A 23,335-nucleotide genomic window follows, 5' to 3' on the forward strand; every position below is an offset into this window, starting at 1 on the left:
CCCCTTTTGAATCCACTTTTGACATAATCAGAATAACCTTAGCGCACGTATATTTTTTTTTATGTGATTGCAGAATGAATGTACTGATCAAAGGACGGCTCAGAGAATGGATTGATTTTTTTTAATCGATAAGAAAATTAATATAAAGCCTGTATGCCGTGTGCCGTCAAAGACCCGTCTTACAAAAACAGAATGAGATCTGTTCTGGTACATACTCAGTAGACATGATAGATTATTCGTCTGGTATTATTTAATATTATTGATAAAAAGCACTGTTTAAAGAAAACAGAAATGGTTTTCGTTTGAAGGAAGCTATAAAAGTCTTTACTGGACTACTCAAGTTGTTTTTAAAAAACATACACGACAAGCAGGAACAATAGACATCTACTTTTGCTTCTGTTACCAAGAAAAAAAAATTGTTGTCACATGACAAAGGAGTTTAAATTTATTGGCTGATCAATTCTGAATTCAATCATTTTTTGTAGAGTAACCAAGTCAATACCTAGCAAAAACAAAATAGAAGGAAGAAGTTCAACGATTCATACGATCAGGTAATTCTGAGTTTAAACAAATACTGCATTATGATTTCTGCTTTAACTGCATATTATATAATATGGTGCTTAATATTTCTATTTGTTAGAAAAGATTGTGTCTTTATGCATTAAGAATTAATTATTTATATGCTGAATCAGGAATATAGATATGCTATAGTTGTCTTCCTTGTCAACTCAGAAATGTATCTTCAGTTTGTAAAAGATTTTAGCTTGTATTTCTTTTTAAGTTAAAAATCCTGAAGGAATGGAAAATTCATTTTCGAAACTAGACTAATTGACTCCGAAAGACTACTTTTACGATTATAAAGCGATTCGTTTAAAATATTTTTTTCTGCTTAAAGCATTTTATACTGTACATGTTAAATAAATCTCAATCTAATTCATATTCATTGGAATACACAGGAAAAATCTTTCAAAAGTTTCTCAACAAGAACAGAGCCATGATTGGTCCTATTTTCATAGAAGCCTTCTGGCGTACATGTAGTGTAGATTCAGGGTTTTTCAAATCACCCCCCCCCCCCCGGGGGGGGGTAGGGGGGCCACAATAGATGATAAAACTAACAGGGACTTTTTTCAAATCTTCTTTTGCAGTATATTTGTCAAAGAAATATGCTAATAATATACTAAGTGTAGATTCAAGTTTGCTCAAATTATAAATTATGAAATTCAGGAGGCAGTGTAGGTGTTTTTCCCTCAAAATCCTCAAATGACAAACTTTCAACCATTTCTGACAAGTATTTCAATATGACCTTAAAAATTAAATGTCAATCATAACAAAAGCTACAATCTAATCTATTTTCTTTTTTATGATCCAGATTATATCAACATTATCCACAACTTCTCAATTCCCTATATATACCTATGCATTATTTGCATCTATTGTTTAATCAATTCTGTATATGGGTCATTCTCAAATTTTGTCCAGATTCCATCAAGAGAATTTAGAGAAAATAAATCCTGAGAACTAAATACTTGTTTTATGTTAGTAATGAAACATCAGAGATGCGTAAAAAATGTTGAAACACTAAGAATTCTATCAACATTTACTATAAAATCCATTTTAAGTAGGTGCATCCAGCAATAAACGTCCATGGTGTTACTTACTTAAAAATCGCAATAAAATAATAACTAACAAAAAATTAAGGTTTCTAGAATCATAATCTCAACATCTTGATCAAAAATATTCTATCAAAACAAACTGAGGGTTCTTAAGAAAGAAATTTCAGATGACATGAAGCTGAAAGTTGTTGAAATTATAAAATTTGATTATTCTTACATATATATCTTAAGCATATGTCATTTTACCTCAGCATGGAATACTGGCTTTGTGCTTATACTTTGTATTAGAAGACTACAGGATTATGTAGCAAGTTTGATAAAATTGTAGAAAGATTTAGAAAATAAATTCAGGAAAAATGGTTGAGTTACACCAAGGACATATTCATAACACAAAGGACTTAAAAGTAACACAAAGGACGTTTTGTTAAAACCTTAAGAATAAATAATAAATCTGTTTCCCTTCCCCCGCAAAAAACACAACAATGGCATTATCTAATAGATGTTAATGAAAGTATATGATTTTAAGAAAAAAATTGCTTGATATTTCATTTCTTTTTACATTTGGAGTCCGACTAGTAACACCAATGATTAAAAAGTAACAACATAGACATAATTGTCCAATTATAAAGATACGGAAACATCAACAAAAAATAAAAATAAGTTATGCATGAATAATGCAGGATTACTATCATAGGACCTAGAATCATTGATCGGTGCATGTACAAGTATTTGTATGTCCAAAAAGAAGTTGTAACACCAAAGACAAAAGATAACACAAAGGACATCTCATTTTATTTGTTTTGTTTTACATACAGCCTCCTTCCAAACTGGGTTATCTATTTAATATTTCCTACCTACAGGATGTGGAGGACAAATTATAACCAAAACATCACCTATGTTGTACGAATATTCATCTTCTACAGTTTTTGGTCAAATTTAGTTTTGTTTATTTTCATTACTGCTTTGATCATACATGAAGTTCTGATTATCTCTTTTCCAGTGTTTTAGCATTTTTATCTGGTTTCTTTTCCAGGGTCTCAGTGTTTTCAGTATTTTTATTCATTTTTTTTTTCAGGAACTCTGGTTGCTCTAGTTTCTCTTCATATGTACTCTTTTGTCTGCCCTTCCTTTTTTATAAATTATTTGATTTTATATTAAGTTTTGATCAGCTGCATAAAGAATATACCTTTGCCTAATGCCTATTTGTTGTTTGAAATAAATTTCAAGATATGCTGGGAAAGATAGAGATCCATATTAAGTACTGCCTCTAATATAATGTCAACTCTTACTTCAGCGTTCTGACTTCATTCCAAAAGTTTTAAAATACTTCTATAGTGTAAGGTTTACAAACAATTTCCAACCTTTATGGGGAAAATCAATTAGACAAATCTGCATGAAGAGTATCCTCATCTACTTTCAAACAAAAATTCATGATTGGTGACAGATGCATTGTTCCTCTGAAATATAATCTTTTGATATCGCTTTTGATAGTGATGAAAAATTTGTAACTATTTCATCGTCAGATATACACATTCCATGCTAGAATAGTCAAATGTTCTATATCTGACTTTACTTTGAAGGTGTCTGGATTCCTTTGATCTTTCACTTGTCTGTCTGTCTCTTTTTTGCAACTTTTGAAATGTTTTGTCCTTCCAATATCTTCATCGAGAGAACTTAACATAGAATCAACAGGTTTCAGAGTAAGAAATGTCATATATCATAAAATCCTGGATTTTTATTTTATTCCCTTGTGTTCCTATACTTCCCTGGAGTTACCACTTTAACCATCTCATTTTTAAGGACTTCATTATATTTATTGTAACTCAAATTGTACCATCTCCCCACAATTGTTTTCTTTTATACATTGAACACAATTACGACTTCATACGTGGTATTTTTATTTCATTTTTCTATCTTAAACGCTTGTCGTGTCCCTTGTGTAACTGAATTTGTCTATAATGTTACCATAGTTAAGTATTATAGGGTTAAAAAGGGGTAAAGATGTATTTCATAAGAAATTTTGATATTTCAATTTACTCAAAATAAATAATTCTCTGTACTCTACCGCTGAAGCAAGAATAACTACAAGAGTATATTAATAATGAAAATGTTTCATCATTTTGACGTCCATAGAGTTACCAAATTTGTCCTTTGTGTTACACATATCATTTACTGAATGAATTTGTAGCATGTATAAAATATTATATGTAAAACATATGATCAGATGATACAAATATTATTGATATACTATTTTCGGTAAACTTTACACATTATATTTAATTTTTAAATTGTAAATATTGAAGTTTTTGTACAGTTTGTCCATAGAGTAATTAAATACGTCCTTCGAGTAACTTTTCCTACAATAACAAAATGGACAGTAACGCTAGGGAATTACTACATCAAAACTTACAAGTATAAAAGCTATGACTGACTTAAAAAGATAGAGCACATTTCCTACATCATGTGTATTTCACTTCAAAATCGCTCAATGCATCTCAAACATTATATATTAATTTATCTTCACATTATTTAAGTAACTCCAAGGACCTAAAAATAAATTACTCTCTCAACCAAACTCAACTGAAACCAAATATTGTGTCTACGGGGTGAAACACACATGTTTTGTGTCTTTTTATATTTTGGCGGGTACAATATCTTTAAAAGGCGGCTGATGCTGAAGAGTTCCTTCAAGAAAAATAACTGTTACAGATAACTTTCATGTCTTGGTTACTCCAAGGACACGGCGAAAATCACAAAGTTTTTTTTAACGTTTATTGCTTTAAAAATTATATTCTTACTTTTTTCAGTCACCTTTTAGCATGTTTTTAAACAATGTTAAGTATTTACAATACATTAAAGGTATTTTATACTCCCAAATTATATTTACTGTCTCAATAAGGAGGGTTGAAAATACACCCTCGGCGAAATCACAAGCAATTTTCTTTAATTTAACTCATGTTGAAGGATTTTTTCAGTATTTATATCAATTTTTAATCGTACTTTAAATCTGTTATCTTAATTTTAGATCATTGTTAAGTTCATGAGCACAAAAAAGTTTTTATTTTATTAAAATATTTACCAGAAAACTTGTATCACTGAAATCTGGACATTTTTTGAGAATGACCCATATACATTTTGGTTACTTTGTATTTGCACTCCTTAGCTTGTTTTTGTGAAGATACCATTTTTACTAATGTGTATCTTTACAGTTTTCCCACAACTTTAAACCTTTTCAACACAATTACACAATTTCTGTGTTCTTTTATTACAAAAGTGTACAGCATATTATTATTTACGATATCTCTATGTACATATTCACTTTCCATTTGTTTTTCCTGTTTATTTTGTGTTTGTGTTATACTTTCTATTATTTTTTTGTTAACTTTTTGAACTATGCATTATATCCAAAATTTCTTAGTCATGCAAACAAATAGTCGATTCAGTTACTGTAGTTTTTGAATGTGTCATAAGCAGCTACCCATTGCAGCTTTTTGTTTAAAATTTACTTTTATCACACGGTAGGTAATGGGTTACTCCATTGAACAATATCGTGCTGCAATCGATCTTTTTTATTTATCTGGAAGATGTACATCAAAAACATGTTTATGGTTGTTTTTTTCCATCCACTCTTGAAATATATATGCCTAATGATGACCTAATCCTACTAACCTTAATAGTCTTTGGAAAGAAAATGTCTTGAGCTTTCTTACTATAAAATGATTCCATTGCTCTCATCTCAAACGTTGACATTTCAATTAGTATACAAAGCAGACCCCTGAGTTTCCTTATCTTGTCCCTAGCTATCCTTACAACTTTAAGCACTGTGTCACTTTTCCAGCCCTAGGAATACTAAACGAGTAAATAATTTGTCCTTGTGTTTCATCTTAAGTGCTGAAAGAAACTCGAAAATCATTGCACACATCCTGGAATAATGTCAGTTTTTGCAAGATCCCCTCCTACCCTCAAAGATAAAATTGACAAAGAGTGTACGTCTCAATGATACTCAAACCACATTTATAAAAATTTGTTATAATCCTCTGTAATATTTATAATGTTGAAAAATTTTCAAAAAATTGAAAGCTAAATGGAACCTCCAATGGGTAAGCACTAGTCTTGTCAAAATACTATGAATCCTTAGATCTAAATCCTTACTTCAGTCCCCAGGGTATATTGGTAGTAACTGAAATGCCCTTTTAATATCAACATTCCCTAACTGTACTGACTTATCATATGGCTCATAATTTGGGCATTGCCTTAGAAGCCCAAAGCAAATTTTCATCTTTAGAAAACAAAGATTATCGGACCTGTGTTACTAGTATTTAATTCCATGAATGAATCCCTGTAATATTTTATTTGCTACAGAGACAGGTCCACTAAACATGGCATGATCTAAACCCCACTTTTTACACAATTGTTCATGAATGAGCATGGTTTCCTCAAATAAACCCTCTCAAAATTAAATGCATGCTATTTGTTTACCCATAGAATTCCTGTATTAGTGGTCTATTTTCAACCCACACCATTTACATGACCACCAATTCTGTATATATCTACCACTAAACTAAATTTTCAGAATTCATCATAAATGACTTACCGGCCCCAACAAGTTCATCTTGCATGCATTTTAGTAACTGATGTTTAAATGTATGAAAAAGGGGGTATACATGCATCTTTTCCTTTTAATTGTTGTGATTTTTAGACGATGTTACTTACCTCTCTAGTTTACTGTCAGTCAAGGCTTCAAAACGGAAGCTCTGCCAAGAACACATGAATCAAACTTTCGCTAGATGAAATATTGCAGAAATTGTTCTGATCAAAATATACAAACATTTTGGATCAAACCGAAGAAAGTGATATGCACATTTTACTCAAATTCATGAAGCATTTTGAAAAAAAACCCCAACCAACTTCAAACTAAAAATATATTAATTGTAAATCACACAAGTAAACAAACAACCCTCCTATAGCATTACATGTATAGACACATTGTTTACTTCCTGAAATGTATTGATTTGAACCTGTTAAAATCTGACTCTCAAAAAGGTTTCTTGACAATTTTTTATTTATTATTATTTTTTATTATTATTTTTAAGTAATTAATTTATTAATTCATTTTTTTGAAATTTCCACTTCAAGTTAAATAAAAAACTTGATGTCATAAAATAAAACCTGGCAGGAAGTTGATTTTGACCCCGTACTGTCTCAGTACTTTGATTTTTATTTTTTAGTGTAATCTTAGGTTTGCTTAGCATTTGGCGATCATTACCTAAAATAGAAAAACCGCTAACTGGATGAGTCTTAGATATTTGAATATTTTAGTACTATAGCAACAATTCAAAATATTTTTCTTCAACGATTCTATATCTGAACGTCTTGTTTACATAATGGCCCAATGTTAATTGAATTTATCGGTGCCCCGTCCTTTGACAGAATATTATTTGTACCTGTTGATTGGCTGGAATTTTAAGTCGCCATTCCGGCGCCTATTTCCTATTTCCGCCGCAGATTTATTCCTCCGGATCAAACTTAGACTGGGCCTCTTCTCCGACATGTCTTATATTCTCTCTCTCTCCATCTTGTCCTTATAAGCGACATGCTTACACAGTTTGTTTAAAAATTAAGTTTGTTATTTCAAGATAGGTATGAATACACAACTGAATAATGTTAGTTCCGACACATGCATTAACCTTTAGAGCATGCTGCACTTTGTCTCCAAATAATCTCCGAACATCCAAAAAATATGAAGCCATCGAAAGCGTTCCAGGCTTCAAATGTATTCTAAAGCGTTTAATATTACTGATTTTTCAAAATAACTTACACTTTATCCTTTACTTAACCATTATTTTAAACAATTTTAGCTCTGAATTTCTAAACCGTCTGCTGGTCATCAGCATTGATAGAAAAAGGAAGTGTGGATATTGTAAGTTCAGGGTGAAACAGGGTATGTTAAAAAAATTCCGGACAAAATTTCCGGATTACGCATCTGACTAATACACAAAGTCATCAACTAAATAAATCATCATATTAGACACAACTATATTACTTTAACTATGATTCACATAAAAGAAATATTATCAATAGCCCTTTATCATGTTCATGTTCATGTGGAAAGTATGGAGATGTTTATCATTTCTTTTCTTGCCTGCAAAAATTATTCAAACGCTAGGAATAATCTTTTTTATCGCTTATTTTTATTTGACGAATTAGTCAATATTGATACAAATCTGTTATTATGTGGTGATGTAAATTTGCCTGTAGAAACAAACACATAATTTTTGCTGCTGTGCATGAATTTATAGACGAATCCTGTAGTTTTTAAATCGTTATATTACTGAACAAATATTTCATTGTATCTCTTTTGTATATATATTTCTATGTACTACATGTATTTTAATGAAATGTCATAAAGTTATATTCAAGGAGAGGAAGTCGTAAGTTGAAAGAACTTGTTTCCAATCCCTTTGTTTATACAATAAAATATGTTCAAAACAATTATGCCTCCTCCACTCAAGAATAGATTAATTAATACCACTCAAATTATAAAGTACTTGTAAGTCAAGAAATCCGCTGATGAAGAACCGCTGAACCATAGTGACTCAGGTGAACGTTGTGGCTCATCGGCCTCTTGTTGCTGACGTTCTCTAGCGGTAGCGAATTCGTTAGTTAATATTTTTAGCTCACCTGAGCCGAAGGCTCAAGTGAGCTTTTCTGATCACATTTTTTCCGTCGTCCGTCCGTCTAGCTGTCCGTCTGTCCGTCCGTCTGTAAACTCTTCACATTTTCGACTTCTTCTCAAGAACCAATGGGCCAATTATAACCAAACTTGGTACAAAGCATTCTTGGGTAAAGGGGAGTTTAAATTGTTAAAATGAAGAGCCAAGTCCCCTTACAAGGGGAGACAATCAAGAAAAGAAAAAAATAGGGTGGGTCACTAAAAAATCTTCTTCTCAAGAACCACTGGGCCATTAAATCTGAAACTTATGTGGAAGCATCTTTGGGTAGTGTAGATATTAAATTGTTAAAATCATGACCCCCGGGGATAGGGCGGGCCCACAATAGGGAATCCAAGTTTTACATAGAAATATATAGAACAAATCTTTAAAAATCTTCTTCTCAAGAACCACTGGGCCAGGAAAATTGAAACTTATGTGGAAGCATCCTTGGGTAGTGTAGATATTAAATTGTTAAAATCATGACCCCCGGGGCTAGGGCGAGGCCACAATAGGGAATCCAAGTTTTACAGAGAAATATATAGAACAAATCTTTAAAAATCTTCTCCTCAAGAACCACTGGGCCATTAAATCTGAAACTTATGTGGAAGCATCTTTGGGTAGTGTAGATATTAAATTGTTAAAATCATGACCCCCGGGGATAGGGCGGGCCCACAATAGGGAATCCAAGTTTTACATAGAAATATATAGAACAAATCTTTAAAAATCTTCTTCTCAAGAACCACTGAGCCAGGAAAGCTGAAACTTATGTAGAAGCATCCTTGTATAGTGTAAATTCTAAATTGTTCAAATCGAGACCCCCGGAGGAAGGGCGGGGCCACAATAGGGAATCAAAGTTTTACATAGAAATATATAGAACAAATCTTTCAAAATCTTCTTCTCAAGAACCACTGGGCCATTAAAGCTGAAACTTATGTGGAAGCATCTTTGGGTAGTGTAGATATTAAATTGTTAAAATCATGACCCCTGGGGGTAGGGCGGGGCCACAATAGGGAATCAAAGTTTTACATAGAAATGTATAGAACAAATCTTTCAACATCTTCTTCTCAAGAACCACTGGGCCGGGAAAGCTGAAACTAATGTGGAAGCATCCTTGGGTAGTGAAGATATTAAATTGTTAAAATCATGACCCCTTGGGGTAGGGTGGGGCCACAATAGGGATTCCAAGTTTTACATAGAAATATATATAGAAGAAATCTTTATAAATCTTCTTCTCAAGAACCACTAGGCCAGGAAAGCTGAAACTTATGTGGAAGCATCCCTGGGTAGTGAAAATATTAAATTGTTGCAATCGGGACCCCCGGGGGTAGGGCGGGGCCACAATAGGGAATCAAAGTTTTACATAGAAATATATGGAACAAATCTTTCAAAATCTTCTTCTCAAGAACCACTGGGCCATTAAAGCTGAAACTTATGTGGAAGCATCTTTGGGTAGTGTAGATATTAAATTGCTAAAATCATGACCCCCGGGGGTAGGACGGAGCCACAATAGGGAATCCAAGTTTTACAGAGAAATATATAGAACAAATCTTTCAAAATCTTCTTCTCAAGAACCACTGGGCCAGGAAAGCTGAAACTTATGTAGAAGCATCCTTGGGTACTGAAGATATTAAATTGTTAAAATCATGACCCCTTGGGGTAGGGTGGGGCCACAATAGGGATTCCAATTTTACATAGAAATATATATAGAAGAAATCTTTATAAATCTTCTTCTCAAGAACCACTGGGCCAGGAAAGCTGGAACTTATGTGGAAGCATCCTTGTGTAGTGAAGATATTAAATTGTTGCAATCATGACCCCCGGGGGTAGGGCGGGGCCACAATAGGGAATCAAAGTTTTACATAGAAATATATAGAACATATCTTTAAAAATCTTCTTCTCAAGAACCACTAAGCCAGGAAAGCTGAAACTTATGTGGAAGCATTCTTAGGTAATGTAGATATTAAATTGTTAAATCATGACCCCCGGGGGTAGGGCGGAGCCACAATAGGGAATCCAAGTTTAACATATAAATATATAGAACAAATCTTTAAAAAAATTTATCTCAAGAACCACTGGGCCATTAAAGCTGAAACTTATGTAGAAGCATCCTTGGGTAGTGTAGATGTTAAATTGTTAAAATCATGACCCCTTGGGGTAGGGTGGGGCCACAATAGGGAATTCCAAGTTTTACATAGAAATATATAGAACAAATCTTTAAAAATCTTCTCCTCAAGAACCACTGGGTCCGGAAAGCTGAAAATTATGTGGAAGCATCCTGGGGTAGTGTAGATTCTAAAGTTTTAAAATCATAAAAGGTAAGGGGGTAGTGGGGCATGATAGGACAATAGCAAGAGGGGGAATCTGGTAAAGAACTGCATCACCCAAGTTACTCAGGTGAGCGATGTGGCCCATGGGCCTCTTGTTTCAATACGCATGCTCGATTTCACGGTCGGGAAAACTGCTGAAGATATACTTTACTATAACAATTTCGTTTTGTCATACAAAAAGATACGCTCTGCAATTAACTTTGGCAATACCAGATAAGTCAAGATCAGGATACATATTTTTTTTTAATTTATTGTCTAATCTACACATAAAAGTATTCTCGAGATCTAGCTTTCCTTAGCGTTATACGTATACTACCTTCTAGGAATATTTCCGACAACCTCGGGGGAAAAACTTCGCAGAATTTGTCGTAAAGACAAGTCAATTTCGTTTTATCATCTGAAAATACATATATATAATCTGAAGTTTCGAGTTCTGTTGCTTAACCTCAGAAAACTGCACGTAAATGTACAAAAAGATAAAGTAACAGTAATTCGGGTTTTATAATAGCTAATAAATAGTTGTACATTTCAATTAGATGAATCAATGAAGGTTTCTTTTACATTTAAGTGTTTGACAAAAATGGATGTTTCAATGGTACCACAACCCTGCATTTGATTACAAAAGCTCACTATGGCATCAAGAAGATCGGAAGTGCCAGGTATGTAAATACATAATCTGCATATTAACCTTGAAGGTAAAATAGTCTGCCTGTCCGTCTGTCATTCTTCCAAGCGAAGATTTTCTTCTTTTTAAATAATACCTATGATACTAACTAGGCTACTAGTGCATGTAACCTTTTTCAAAAAATGATATAATTTCCAATTTAACGTTAGTTCAAAATATATTGGTTGAATATAGTTATTATTTTGATACTGAGATTGATTCCTTATGTCATCCTGTTTGCAGCTGAAGTGGGGTGGGGGAGGTGGGACGATTTCAAAGTTTATATGAGAATGTATGTTCCATTTCACACCCTATTACCGGCAACTGGGACTACAGACAGCAAACTTGTTTTTCGCTTTGACAGAGACCTAATTAACATCATATTTTTGACTTTTTATCATATTCATTTACTTTAGTTTGGTGGTTTCCAGTTTTGATCATACCATAAACCATTTTTGTTGAACAACGATTGAAATTTATCTTTATTCTGTTTCTTATGTTGTTTTCATAAGATTTCATAATTTTATTTTCAACAGAAAAATACCGGTAGTTTATGGGACATGTATGATCAAAATGGGAAAGCACCAAAGGAAAGTATATGAATGATATGAGTAGTCAAAAAATGATATCAATTTGGTCTCTTTCATAGCGAAAAAAAAAACAACTTTGCCGTCTGTCGTCCCAGTTGCATCGGTGGTCCCATCCAGTTGCCGGTAAAAGGGTCCATTTGTTATCTATAAAATTATGTAATAAATACTTTCTTGAAGATGATCTCTGTCAGTCATATTGAGATAGATTTATACCTCTGTCTGCAAGAGTTGTTAATTTTGAAGTTACCCATATAATTAAGGAATGATTGTAAATAGGTTTTAAGGTTAAGGTCATGCCTTGATGATGATTGCATTCACCAATGTTAATTTATGAAAGGCAAGCTGTATTATATCTGCATTGGTTTAAATACATTTAATAATGAAATTATTTTATGATATGATATTTTACTCATTTATATAATTAATCTCATTTGTACTTTAAAAAGAATCTCCAAATTTTATAGACACAGTTGCTGTTTCATATCTTTATACATGTATTTTCATATTTTAAATGTTCACTTTCAATTTTGTGAAGTCAAATGGCTATAAGGGTAAAAGTTTTAGCGGTTTATAGTTTAAAAAGCTATAAAATGTATTAATATAAAATGTCTGTATGCCCCTCTCCCTTTACATATGTAGATACCAGATAGGCGAAAGATCAAATCAAATTATATTTTAATCTCATTTGGCAACAGTCTTTCCAGCTTTAGACAGTTTTGACATAATTCGGTACATGTATATAGTTTTTGTACTGTCCGTCCGTCTGACTGTTTGTCTGTGTGTCCGTAGAAACTTGAACATTGCAATTGGCCATAACTTCTGAATGGGCGGGGCTATGGCTTTTTTAATATTAGTATTTCACAGATATATTCCGTGTAACAAAACTTTTCATCGGTACCACCAAATTTGACCTCGTTACATTAACCATGGAGTTTGACACACTTTTACCACAAAGAACGAGGGCGCTTTTGATCGGCATTCGGCAGGAATCTGGGCGTAATTGAAAAGTGAAAATGTTATTGACACGTCACATGAAATTTTAACATTTTTTTTAAATTTATCGGGTTCCTGTGCAACAGGAAAGGAAAATATTTTCCCGAAAATAAACTTTGATTTGCTAAAAAAATAACTTGAAAATTGGCCAAATCAGACATTTGGTACAGAATGATACATTTTAAAACACGTTTTTCTAAATTTTTCATATCTCTGGGTCTTCTCTCCTTGATTTTGAAACGTTATTTGTGTGTATTTTAATTCAAAGAAACGAATACACCTTTTTAAAAAATGGAGAGAAGGCCCAGAGACCACGAAAAATGACATCCTCCCCCCCCCCTCCAAAAAAAAAAAAATCCAAATGTGTGAATGCGGTGCTTCTTTGTCCTTTTAAAATCATCTATACATGTGTAGCGGAGATAGCTCAGTAAGTTTGGCTATCTGTTCAGGGCACTCGAAGCAAAATGTTTTTGGTAATATGTGTAATATTAAAAAGAAATTGAATCATTTACCTAACACACAAGAAATCTTCACTATAACCATTGTTAGATAGTTCATGCTACAAGAGCGTAATCCATGCTGTTGTTGTTAACTGTTTGAACTGGAAGGTATATAGATGTCATTATTTATATATTTCGCTGTAATTATTTTTGTGTTCCATAAAATCATACATCTTAGGAATGCAGCACCATGGTATGATTCGAAACACCCTTCTCGATGATCTACAGAGTATACTTCACGAGTATCCAGATAATGAGCAAATCATCAAGGTAAGATAATATATATACTACTTTATTACTAGTACATATGTCCAGAAGGGATTGTTACAACTGAAATATAATTTAAGGAAAGAACCCTCCAGTTACAGACCTCGATAAGAATATTCTCTCATAACTGGTTTAATGTTACTGACTTTTTTATTTTTTAAAATCAAAATTGCGACTGAATGCGTGAAAAGTTTAATTGAGCTTCTATGACTGTCTGATTTAATTATTATTAGGTCATTCAGGTGACCTATTGCTATCTGTTTTTGTCGGCGTCCATCGTCCGTCGTGCCATAACATTTTTACATTTTCAGCTTCGTCTATAAAACCACTCAACCAATTTCAACCCGTTTTGGCATATAGCATCTCTGATCGTGAAGGGAAAAAATGTTTATTTCATGGCCTTTGTCCCCCTTGGACCTTAGGGATGAGGCCAGAAAAGAATAAGTGCTATTTTTAAAATTATTCTTCTCTACTCTTCGACATCATGCAAGCATTCAATCTGTTGGCATGATTGTAAAGAGCATTTGAACACTGTACCGAAATTTTGAAATTCATGGCCCCTGGTTCAGGGGTTCTTGTGTTAGGGCGGGGATATGTAGAATATACATGTACATGTACGTGTATAGTGAACGTGTATTATTTAAAAAAAAAACTATGCTGGTCCTGCATGAGTATTAATTCAATGAACTATGTACATAGTAATGATCTTCCAAAATTCTTCCCTGGTTCAAGGTTCTGGTGTTAGGGCGGGGCCCTATTATATACTGAGAATCAATTAATGCTTTGAAATTTGTTTTTTTGGTATGAAAATAAACCATTGATGTTAGCAGAAGTGCGTTTTCAAAAATTGGAGAACTTATGGCCCCGGATCAGTGGTTCCGGGGGGGGGGGGTTGGGTTGGGTTGGGGGGGGCACTACTGATTATTAAGTGGAAATGCATTTTTTATCATCCCCTGTAAGCAGACTATTTGTATAGTTATTGTATCAATATCTGTATAAGTCTTCATGTGGAGTGTAATAGCGTTTATTCAAGTAAGTAAGCACATAGCATGTTAACAACAATGGCGGCAACGTCTAAACTGGGCCGCTTAGGCGCTATATATAAAATACACAATTTTACTGAGGCCGCTAATGTACATAAGAATGAATAGGATCTATATTTAGCTATATTCAATTGACATACTCTAATATTGTTACATCTCCCTTTTTTTGAAGGAAGAAACAAAAATCCTATCAGGGACCTAAGGACTAAAAACAAGAATGAGATCAAAGTATAATGCAATTTCGAACACAACAATATTACAAACTGACTAGTCTATGAAAATAATACTGAAACAGTTCATTATACATAATACACCGCATGCACATAGTTCTCTAAATATTGTGGCGTCTTAACAATGTGTCCAGAACGAGTGGTTCGCGGTTCATCGGGCTTCAGTGGCACATCACCGCTCGGAACGACTAACGGTTTGTCCGGTAGAGATCGAACACTTTCAGTGGTTTCTGAACTAGGTCTCGGGCAGTTCCCACACGGCGCAGTCTGTCTGGAATTATCACCTGACTGTTCGTTCGGAGTTATGTAGTCAGGAATAATGCTGAAGTCATTTGGTTTCTCACACGTGGCCTTCAGGTGAGAGCGGTTTCTCCTATAGGTACCGTCTTGTGTTTGAACGTTGTACGATCTTATTCCCTCTTTGCCGATGATTGTTCCTTTCTTCCACTCCTTTTCCCTTAGTTGTGTAGGCTTCATGCGCACTGTGTCACCATGATGTAACTCTCGCAAATCTTTTGCTGTGCGGTTGTAATAGCGAGCTTGTCTGTCCTTTTCCTTCCTGATTTTCTTGATGTTATCTTTTTTACCACATGGAGATAGCAATGTTTCTTTCTGTGGCATCAATGTTTTTGTTCTACGGTTCATTAGTCGCTGGCTTGGACTTTCTCCGATCCCTTGTGTTGGCGTATTTCTGAAGTCAAGTACTGCAAGCCATGGGTCTTGTCCACTGTGCTTTGCTTTTCTCATAAGCTGCTTTGCGGATTTTACGGCATTTTCCGCTTTTCCATTTGACTTAGGGTATGCCGGACTAGATGTTTTATGGTCGAATTCCCACTTGACTTTGAAGTTTTCAAACTGCTGGGAGGTAAATTGGGGACCATTATCACTGATGACTTTGTCAGGTATTCCGTGTCTAGCAAAATGCTGTTTTAACTTGCTGATTACGGTGGCTGAAGTGGTAGACTCCAGTCTGTCAATTTCGAAGAAATTGCTGTAGTAGTCTACTGAGATGAGGTATTGGTCATCACTTACAGGTGATTGGAAGAGATCTACTCCTACAACAGACCATGGGCGGTTTGGAATCTCATGCGAGATGAGAGTTTCTTTTTGCTGTGATGGCTCATAAGTTCGGCACGTTTCACACTTTGATACAAGATCTTTGATCTCGGAGTTCATGTTTGGCCAGTATACGCACTCTCGAGCTCTACGAAGGCATCCTTCAGCTCCAATATGTGATTGATGAAGCTTTCCCATAATCTCAGCACGTAATGCTTTCGGTATGACGCAAAGGGTTCCACGGTACACAATACCATCCTGGACGGATAGTTCGTCTTGCACATGAAAGTATGGATGCATCTCCACTGGCGCACTTTCCATGTTCTTTGGCCATCCTTCTAGAATAGTCTGCTTAAGTAAGTCATGCGTTTTGTCACTGGTCTGCTGTATCTTTAACATACTTGCTTGCGAAATACACTGTAGGTAAGTATTCTACCATGTTGACATCCTCAAATACTTTGAATACTTCCTCGGTGCAGAGTTCTGTAGTCTGTTTCTTGGGATGCGCTCTCGACAGTGCATCTGCCACATACATTTCTTCGCCAGGCTTGTACGTGATCTCCATGTCATATTTCTGCAGTCGTAAAAACATACGTTGTAGACGCTTTGGAGCTGAAGCCAATGGTTTCTTGTGTATAATTTCCAGGGGTTTGTGGTCGCTCTCCACAAGTACTTTGCGGCCGTAAGTGTATTGGTTGAATCGCTCCATTCCGAATACGACAGCTAACAGCTCCTTCTCAATCTGCGCATAATGTTGTTCGGTAGGCGTCAATGCTCTGCTGGCATAAGCGACTGGTTGTCCTTTCTGTAAGAGGGATGCGCCAAGTCCTGTGCTTGATGCGTCACACTGTAGTGTGGTTTCTTCTTTCGAGTCAAAGTATCGTAGTACTGGTGTTCGCGATATTGTCTCTTTAATTTTACGAAATGCTTCTTCCTGCTCGTGTGTCCATTGCCAAACTATCTCTCGGTGGACAAGGGAACGAATTGGTTCACACATATCACTCAATTTGTCCATGAACTTGGACAGATAGTTCACAAGTCCTAAGAACCTCTGCACACACGCAACATCCTTTGGGGTTTCAAATTCAATAATAGCCTGTACTTTGCGAGGGTCAGGCTTGAGTCCATCGGGGGTTAGAACATGTCCAATATATGGCATTTCCTTTAATCGCAGTTTAAACTTGTCTTTGTTCAACTTGATTCCATGCTCGCGGCATCTATTCAGAAAGCTGACAAGTTTCTGGTTGTGATCACGTATGGCTTCTACATCACTGTCTCCTTCTCCATAGATAAGGATATCATCCGCAATAGCTTTGACTCCAGTTAAGTTCTGTATGGCTAGTTCCAAACGATGCTGGAAAATCTCAGGCGCTGGAGAGATGCCAAAGGGTAAGCGGCGCCAGCGATAGCGTCCAAACGGAGTCTCAAAAGTTGTAAGGTAGCTGGACTGCTCATCAAGCTCCACATGCCAGAAGCCATTCTTTACATCGCACACCGTGAAAACGCGAGCCTTGGCTAGATCAGGTAAAACGTCTTCAATCACAGGAAGAGGGTAATGACTCCGACGGAGCGCCTTGTTCAAAGGTTTCGGGTCAATGCAGATGCGTAATTTTCCATTCGCCTTCTTGAATGCTAGTAGGCTAGATACCCAGTCTGTAGGTTTGTTGACGGCTTGAATGACCTGTAATCCTTCTAGTCTTTTCAGCTCTTGTTGCAAAAGTGGCTTAATTGCAACTGGGACACGGCGTAAAGGAAGTTTCACGGGTGGGACAGTCTCGTCTATTTCTAGATGCACAGGTCCTTTAAAGCATCCATTTCCTGTAAAGATGTCTCCATAATTCTTCGTTATGGTGTCCATATCAAGGTGATTGTTTGTGTTGGGGAACTCAATAGTCATAATATTGTCATGTTGGACTAAGATCAAGTTCATTCGCTGACTTGTGCTTGAGCCCAAAATAGGGTGTAAACCACTGTTCACAATGACAAAGTTCTCTTTGAATGTTTCCCCGTTTCTTGGATTAGTGAGGGTCAAAGTACAACTGCCGGAAGTCTTCATTTGCTGTCCATTGTAAACTTTCAATGTGTGATGACCCTTCTGTATCTTCACGTTTGTCGGTACAAGGTCATCTGTAATCACATTACAGGTGGCCCCACAGTCAATTTGGAATTTTACAGGTTTCGGCTGAAAATTAATGTTCATTTGAGCAAACAGTTTTCTCGGGTTTCCAAAGCGCTGGTAGCAAAGATCTGTTCTACTGTAAGGATTTCCTCATCGGAATAACATTGCTCATACTTATCCAGGAAGTTCACTCTCTTATCTCGCTGTCGGCACACTGCCTTAAAATGGTTTTTCTTTCCACACTTTCCACAGGTTTTGCCCCATGCTGGACATGATTGCTTATCTCTGGAATGCTGCTGACCGCAGTAACAACATGTACGAATCTTTGTATTTTGTGGTTTAGGGTGTATTCCTCCTCCTTTATGATCCTTATGCTTCACACCGTTTCTGTGTTTGGTTGATTTTTTCAATGTGTGTATTTCCTCCTAAGGATTCATAGTCTTAACTTGTGCGGCGGTTTTTTCTGCTGCCCTACAGATGTCCACACATTTTTGAAGTGACAGTCCAGATTCTTGTAAGAGTTTTTTTCTTATAGTGTTGTCCTTGATTCCACACACTATTCTGTCACGAATCATCTGGTCGGCTAACTGACCAAACTCACAGGTCAGTGAGAGCTTTCTCAACTTTGTGACATAGGAATCGATTGTCTCTCCCGTTTCTTGATGCTTGTTGTTGAAAACATATCTCTCATATATCGTGTTTGTTTTCCCTACGCAGTACTCCTCCATGAGTTTTAATATGGTTGCTGGGTCATTCCTTTCATTTTCGTCTTTAAATGGAAGTCCGTTGTAGACCTCGAGGCCTTCAGGGCCTATACATGTAACAAAAGTCGCAACCTGGTAGGCATTGGTTTTCTCTGAAAGTCCCGTCACTATGACATACGAGTCCCAAAGCTGTTTCCAGCTTTTCCAGTGTTGTGCAACGTTTCCCGCTAACTCCAACTTTGGCGGGAGCGGTATGTGGCTCTGCATTACCGATGCCGGTGCTGCTACTTGATCCGCCATTCCATAAAGATATCTGATATATTCGCTAAAGTCACTGGGTTCACTGCTCATTCGCTGCAACTCGTATAATTTGCACTAGCGTGGGTCATGGACGTACTTGTCGAGGAAATTCGGTCCAGCACGTTTGCACTCCCGAAACAATTATTCACTGTGAATTAACACACAATCCCGTTAATTAAAACGAAGTTCGGTACTCACTTTACTTCTGACACCATGTATCAATATCTGTATAAGTCTTCATGTGGAGTGTAATAGCGTTTATTCAAGTAGGTAAGCACATAGCATGTTAACAACAATGGCGGCAACGTCTAAACTGGGCCGCTTAGGCGCTATATATAAAATACACAATTTTACCGAGGCCGCTAATGTACATGAATGAATAGGATCTATATTTAGCTATATTCAATTGACATACTCTAATATTGTTACAGTTATAACGAGCAATGGAACCTCTTCCTAAATTGTAAATTTCATGGCTCAGGCTAAATGAAGGATATGGGGATAACAAATAGGAATCAATATCAAAGTCCATAAAACAATACACAATACAGCGTGTGAGAGGAGAGCAAACACGGACCTCTAAAACATAAACCAAACTAAATTATTTTAAAGTTGTTGCAAGATACTCAGGTGACCTACACGGCTCAAGGCCCGAGGCCTCTTGAAAGAAGTGAATGAAGTTTATTGATTGTGAAATAGTAAGTTACATTTAGGAGCTGTTACAAAATGCAGAGGATGCTGGCGCCCGTGTGGTTAAAATGGGTTTTTGTCCTTCATCCAGATCTGCCCACTTACCCGATCCGTACAGGCGGTATCTATCTGTAAGTCGAGTTTTAAATTGCAGTAAAAAAAATAAATTTCGTCTTTGTTTAAATATACTTTTTTCTGTATACAGTAAAAATGTTGAAGATTTTTAAGTATACATTTTGAATAACCAGAATAGCCCATCAGTCTCAATTGATATGTTAATAATTGTATTTAAATTTGTATATGTTTCAGGGCCCTGCTCTATGCTTTTACAATGACTCGATCTTTGAGGAGGGTGACTGGGAAGGAATCACAATGGTTAGGAAGAGCAACAAACAAGACGATCCACTTAAAGTTGGGAAGTTTGGGATTGGATTCAAGTCCGTATATCACATTACCGGTAAGGAATAAAATGATCAAGATAATTACCATTGCATTGCTAGCATTTAATCAACAAGCAAATGAATTGCAAAAAAATAAAAACAAAAACAAAAAAACCCAGCATCAAAATGCTTTCAGTTCTCTGCACTTGATAAAGAAAATAATATAAATAAAAGCCGAGAATTACTATGGATCAATTGAACAATGATAAATATTATAAATAAAAAAAATTAGAAAACCTTAAAAATTGAAGAAAAAATTGCAAAACATTGTTGAAGCAGAACGAAATGCAAAACTTCAAGATATACTTGCATCCCAAAAATCAGCTCAATATCTGCAAGTGTTTAAAAATGTGCGGAAAACCAAGGATATACGAGGGTTGTTCAATAAATGTCCTGAGCTCTATAACGTACAATATAGAAATCATATGGCATTAAGATTGACTTTCTTACATGATTGAATCTTTAACAAATTGGTTACAGTTTATGTGACCACTTTGCATCACATAGTTTCATTATGAGAAGCTGGAAAACAAGGGCTATTCGAGACACTGCATTTAAAATGAATGGTAAAGAATCCATAAACTAGAGTGAAATTATGGGCCCTCCACACACACACACAGCTTATAATGTTCTCATATCACTGAGCACTAGTGTTAACAAGCATATCAACCTTTAAAAACTAGCCAGGAATTAAAATGTTTGTTTGTTCGTCAGCAAAAACCTTAACCTTTTCCATAACTTATGATTGGAAGGGGCTATGACTTTCATTTTTAGGTCACCCGAGTCACTCAGGTGACCTATTGCTATCCATTTTCGTCAGGCGTCGTGTGTCGTGTATTAACATTTGGACATTTTCAGCTTCTTCACTGAAACCACGGAACCAATTTCAACCAAGTTTGGTATACAGCATTTATAGCTAAAGGGAAACAAAAATTGTAAATTTTATGGTCTCCAGCACCCTGGGGCCTGAGGGGAGGAGGGCAAAAACCACTAAAATTAGTACAATCGTTAAAAATCTTCTTTACTCCTGGACATCAAGCAGGCAACTGTTGGCATGAATGTAATGAGCATTGAGTCCACAACCAAAATTGTAAAATTCATGACCCCAATGTCAGGGGTTCTAGTGCTAGGGCAGGGCTATATAGATTATATAGTGAAAATGCATCAATTCTTAAAAAAACCCTTCTTCTCTGCTCCTGGGTATTAAATAAACTAACTAAGTACATAGTTATGATGATCAAGAGTGCCTTTTCCAAAATTGTGAATTTTATGGTCCCAGGGTCAGGGGTTCTTGTGTTAGGACGGGGCTTTATTGATTATAGAGTGAAAATGCATAAATTCTTTGAAAATCGTCTTCTCTGCTCCTGGGAACTAAATAATCTAATCTAAGTATATAGTTATAACGAGAAAGAGTGCCTCAACCAAATTTGATGGCCCCAGGGACAGGGTTTTGCCATTTGGTGTAAGGAATGATTATATAATTAACATTAATACATTAATTCTTTGAAAATATTTTCCTTTGCTTCTTGGTTTTATGCCAATGAGTATATATATTTATGATGAAGCAAAATGGTTATTTTTATGCCTCCTTGGTCAGGGGTATCTGGAGAGTGTATGTGTTACATAGTCTGAAAATAGATTAATGCTTTGAAATCTGCTCTTTGGTATTAATCAACCATTTTGTGATAAAAATCTCAAAATTTTGAAAAATGTGGCCCCAGGATCAGTAGTTCCTTTGGAATGGTTCGCACAACTGGTTATAAAGTGGAAGTGCATTGTCTCTTTGTTACTCTGATCTACCTCTGGGTATAATTTAAATAGAGCAAGCATGCTAAGTTTATAATAATGATAAGCAATGGTGCCTCTTTAAAATTATGAATTTCATGACCTCTGGTTTAATTAAATTGTTGTAAAGTTGTTACATAATACTCAGGTGACTTATAAGGCCCATGGGCATTTTGTTCACATGTGTATTCCTTGTGACAAGATCTTTCTTTGAGTACCACCAAATCTGACCTCTTTACATTGAACTTTGTACCCCCCCCCCCCCCCCCAACATTTACCTTGGCCAAACGTTCAGTTGGTGCTCGGGCTTTCTTACTTAAAATGTCTATCAAGATTTTTCAATTGGTATAAATAATTTGGTATTAATGATTAAACCTTGGCGTTAGTGTTTGACCCACTTTTTTTTAATGATCATATAAAAAACCTTTTACCTTGTCCATTAATTCTGACATTTCGTATACAAGGGTTTTCATATTTCACTCTTTCCTCTTAATACCAATAATTTTGACCTTTTGATATTGACCTCTGAGTTTGACATGCATTTGTGAAACTTCAACCTTCGCCAATAGTTGCCATAAGGGGCATTAGTATTTCACAAATACATGTTGTTTTGTTAGCTCACCTGAGCCGAAGGCTCAAGTGAGCCTTTCTGATCACATTTTGTCCGTCGTCCGTCCGTCTGTCCGTCTGTAAACTTTTCACATTTTCGACTTCTTCTCAAGAACCACTGGGCCAATTTTAACCAAATTTGGCACAAAGCATTTGTACAATTTAAATTGTTAAAATGAAGGGACAAATCCCCTCACAAGGGGAGATAATCAAGAAAAGACAAAAATAGGGTGGGGTCATTAAAAATTTTCTTTTCAAGAACCACTGGGCCAGAAAAGCTGAAACTTATGTGGAAGCATCCTGGGGTAGTGTAGATTTTAAATTGTTCAAATCATGACCCACGGGGGTAGGGCGGGGCCACAATGGGAAATCAAAGTTTTACATAAAAATATATAGGAAAAATCTTTGAAAATCTTCTCAAGAACCACTGGTCCAGAAAAACTGAAACTTATGTGGAAGTATCTCGGGGTAGTGTAGATTCTAAATTGTTCAAATCATGACCCCCGGTGGTAGGGTGGGGCCATAATGGGGAATCAAAGTTTTACATTTAACTATATTAGAAAAGTCTTTGAAAATCTTCTTCTCAAGAACCACTGGAAAAGAAAAGCTGAAACTTATGTTGAAGCATTTTGGGGTAGTGTATTTTCCAAATTGTTTAAATCATGACCCCAGGGGGTAGGGCGGGGCCACAA

General features: G+C 35.6%; 1 protein-coding gene across 1 annotated transcript in view; it reads left to right on the forward strand.

The window, feature by feature from the left end:
* The first annotated feature begins 451 nt into the window (after window positions 1-451).
* LOC134248047 (sacsin-like) overlaps window positions 452-23,335 on the forward strand; it is a 90,439-nt gene continuing 67,555 nt past the window's right edge. The window contains exons 1-3 of the mRNA XM_062730468.1: window positions 452-551; window positions 11,222-11,312; window positions 13,579-13,670. Of these exons, the coding sequence (XP_062586452.1) occupies window positions 11,285-11,312; window positions 13,579-13,670 (120 nt within the window). The 5' untranslated portion in view covers window positions 452-551; window positions 11,222-11,284. The remainder of the gene's footprint in view (window positions 552-11,221; window positions 11,313-13,578; window positions 13,671-23,335) is intronic.

The sequence above is a fragment of the Saccostrea cucullata genome, unplaced genomic scaffold (assembly GCF_032062105.1).
Source record: "Saccostrea cucullata isolate Sc308-1 unplaced genomic scaffold, CSIRO_AGI_Scuc_v1 ctg502, whole genome shotgun sequence".
Lineage (NCBI taxonomy): Eukaryota > Metazoa > Mollusca > Bivalvia > Ostreida > Ostreidae > Saccostrea > Saccostrea cuccullata.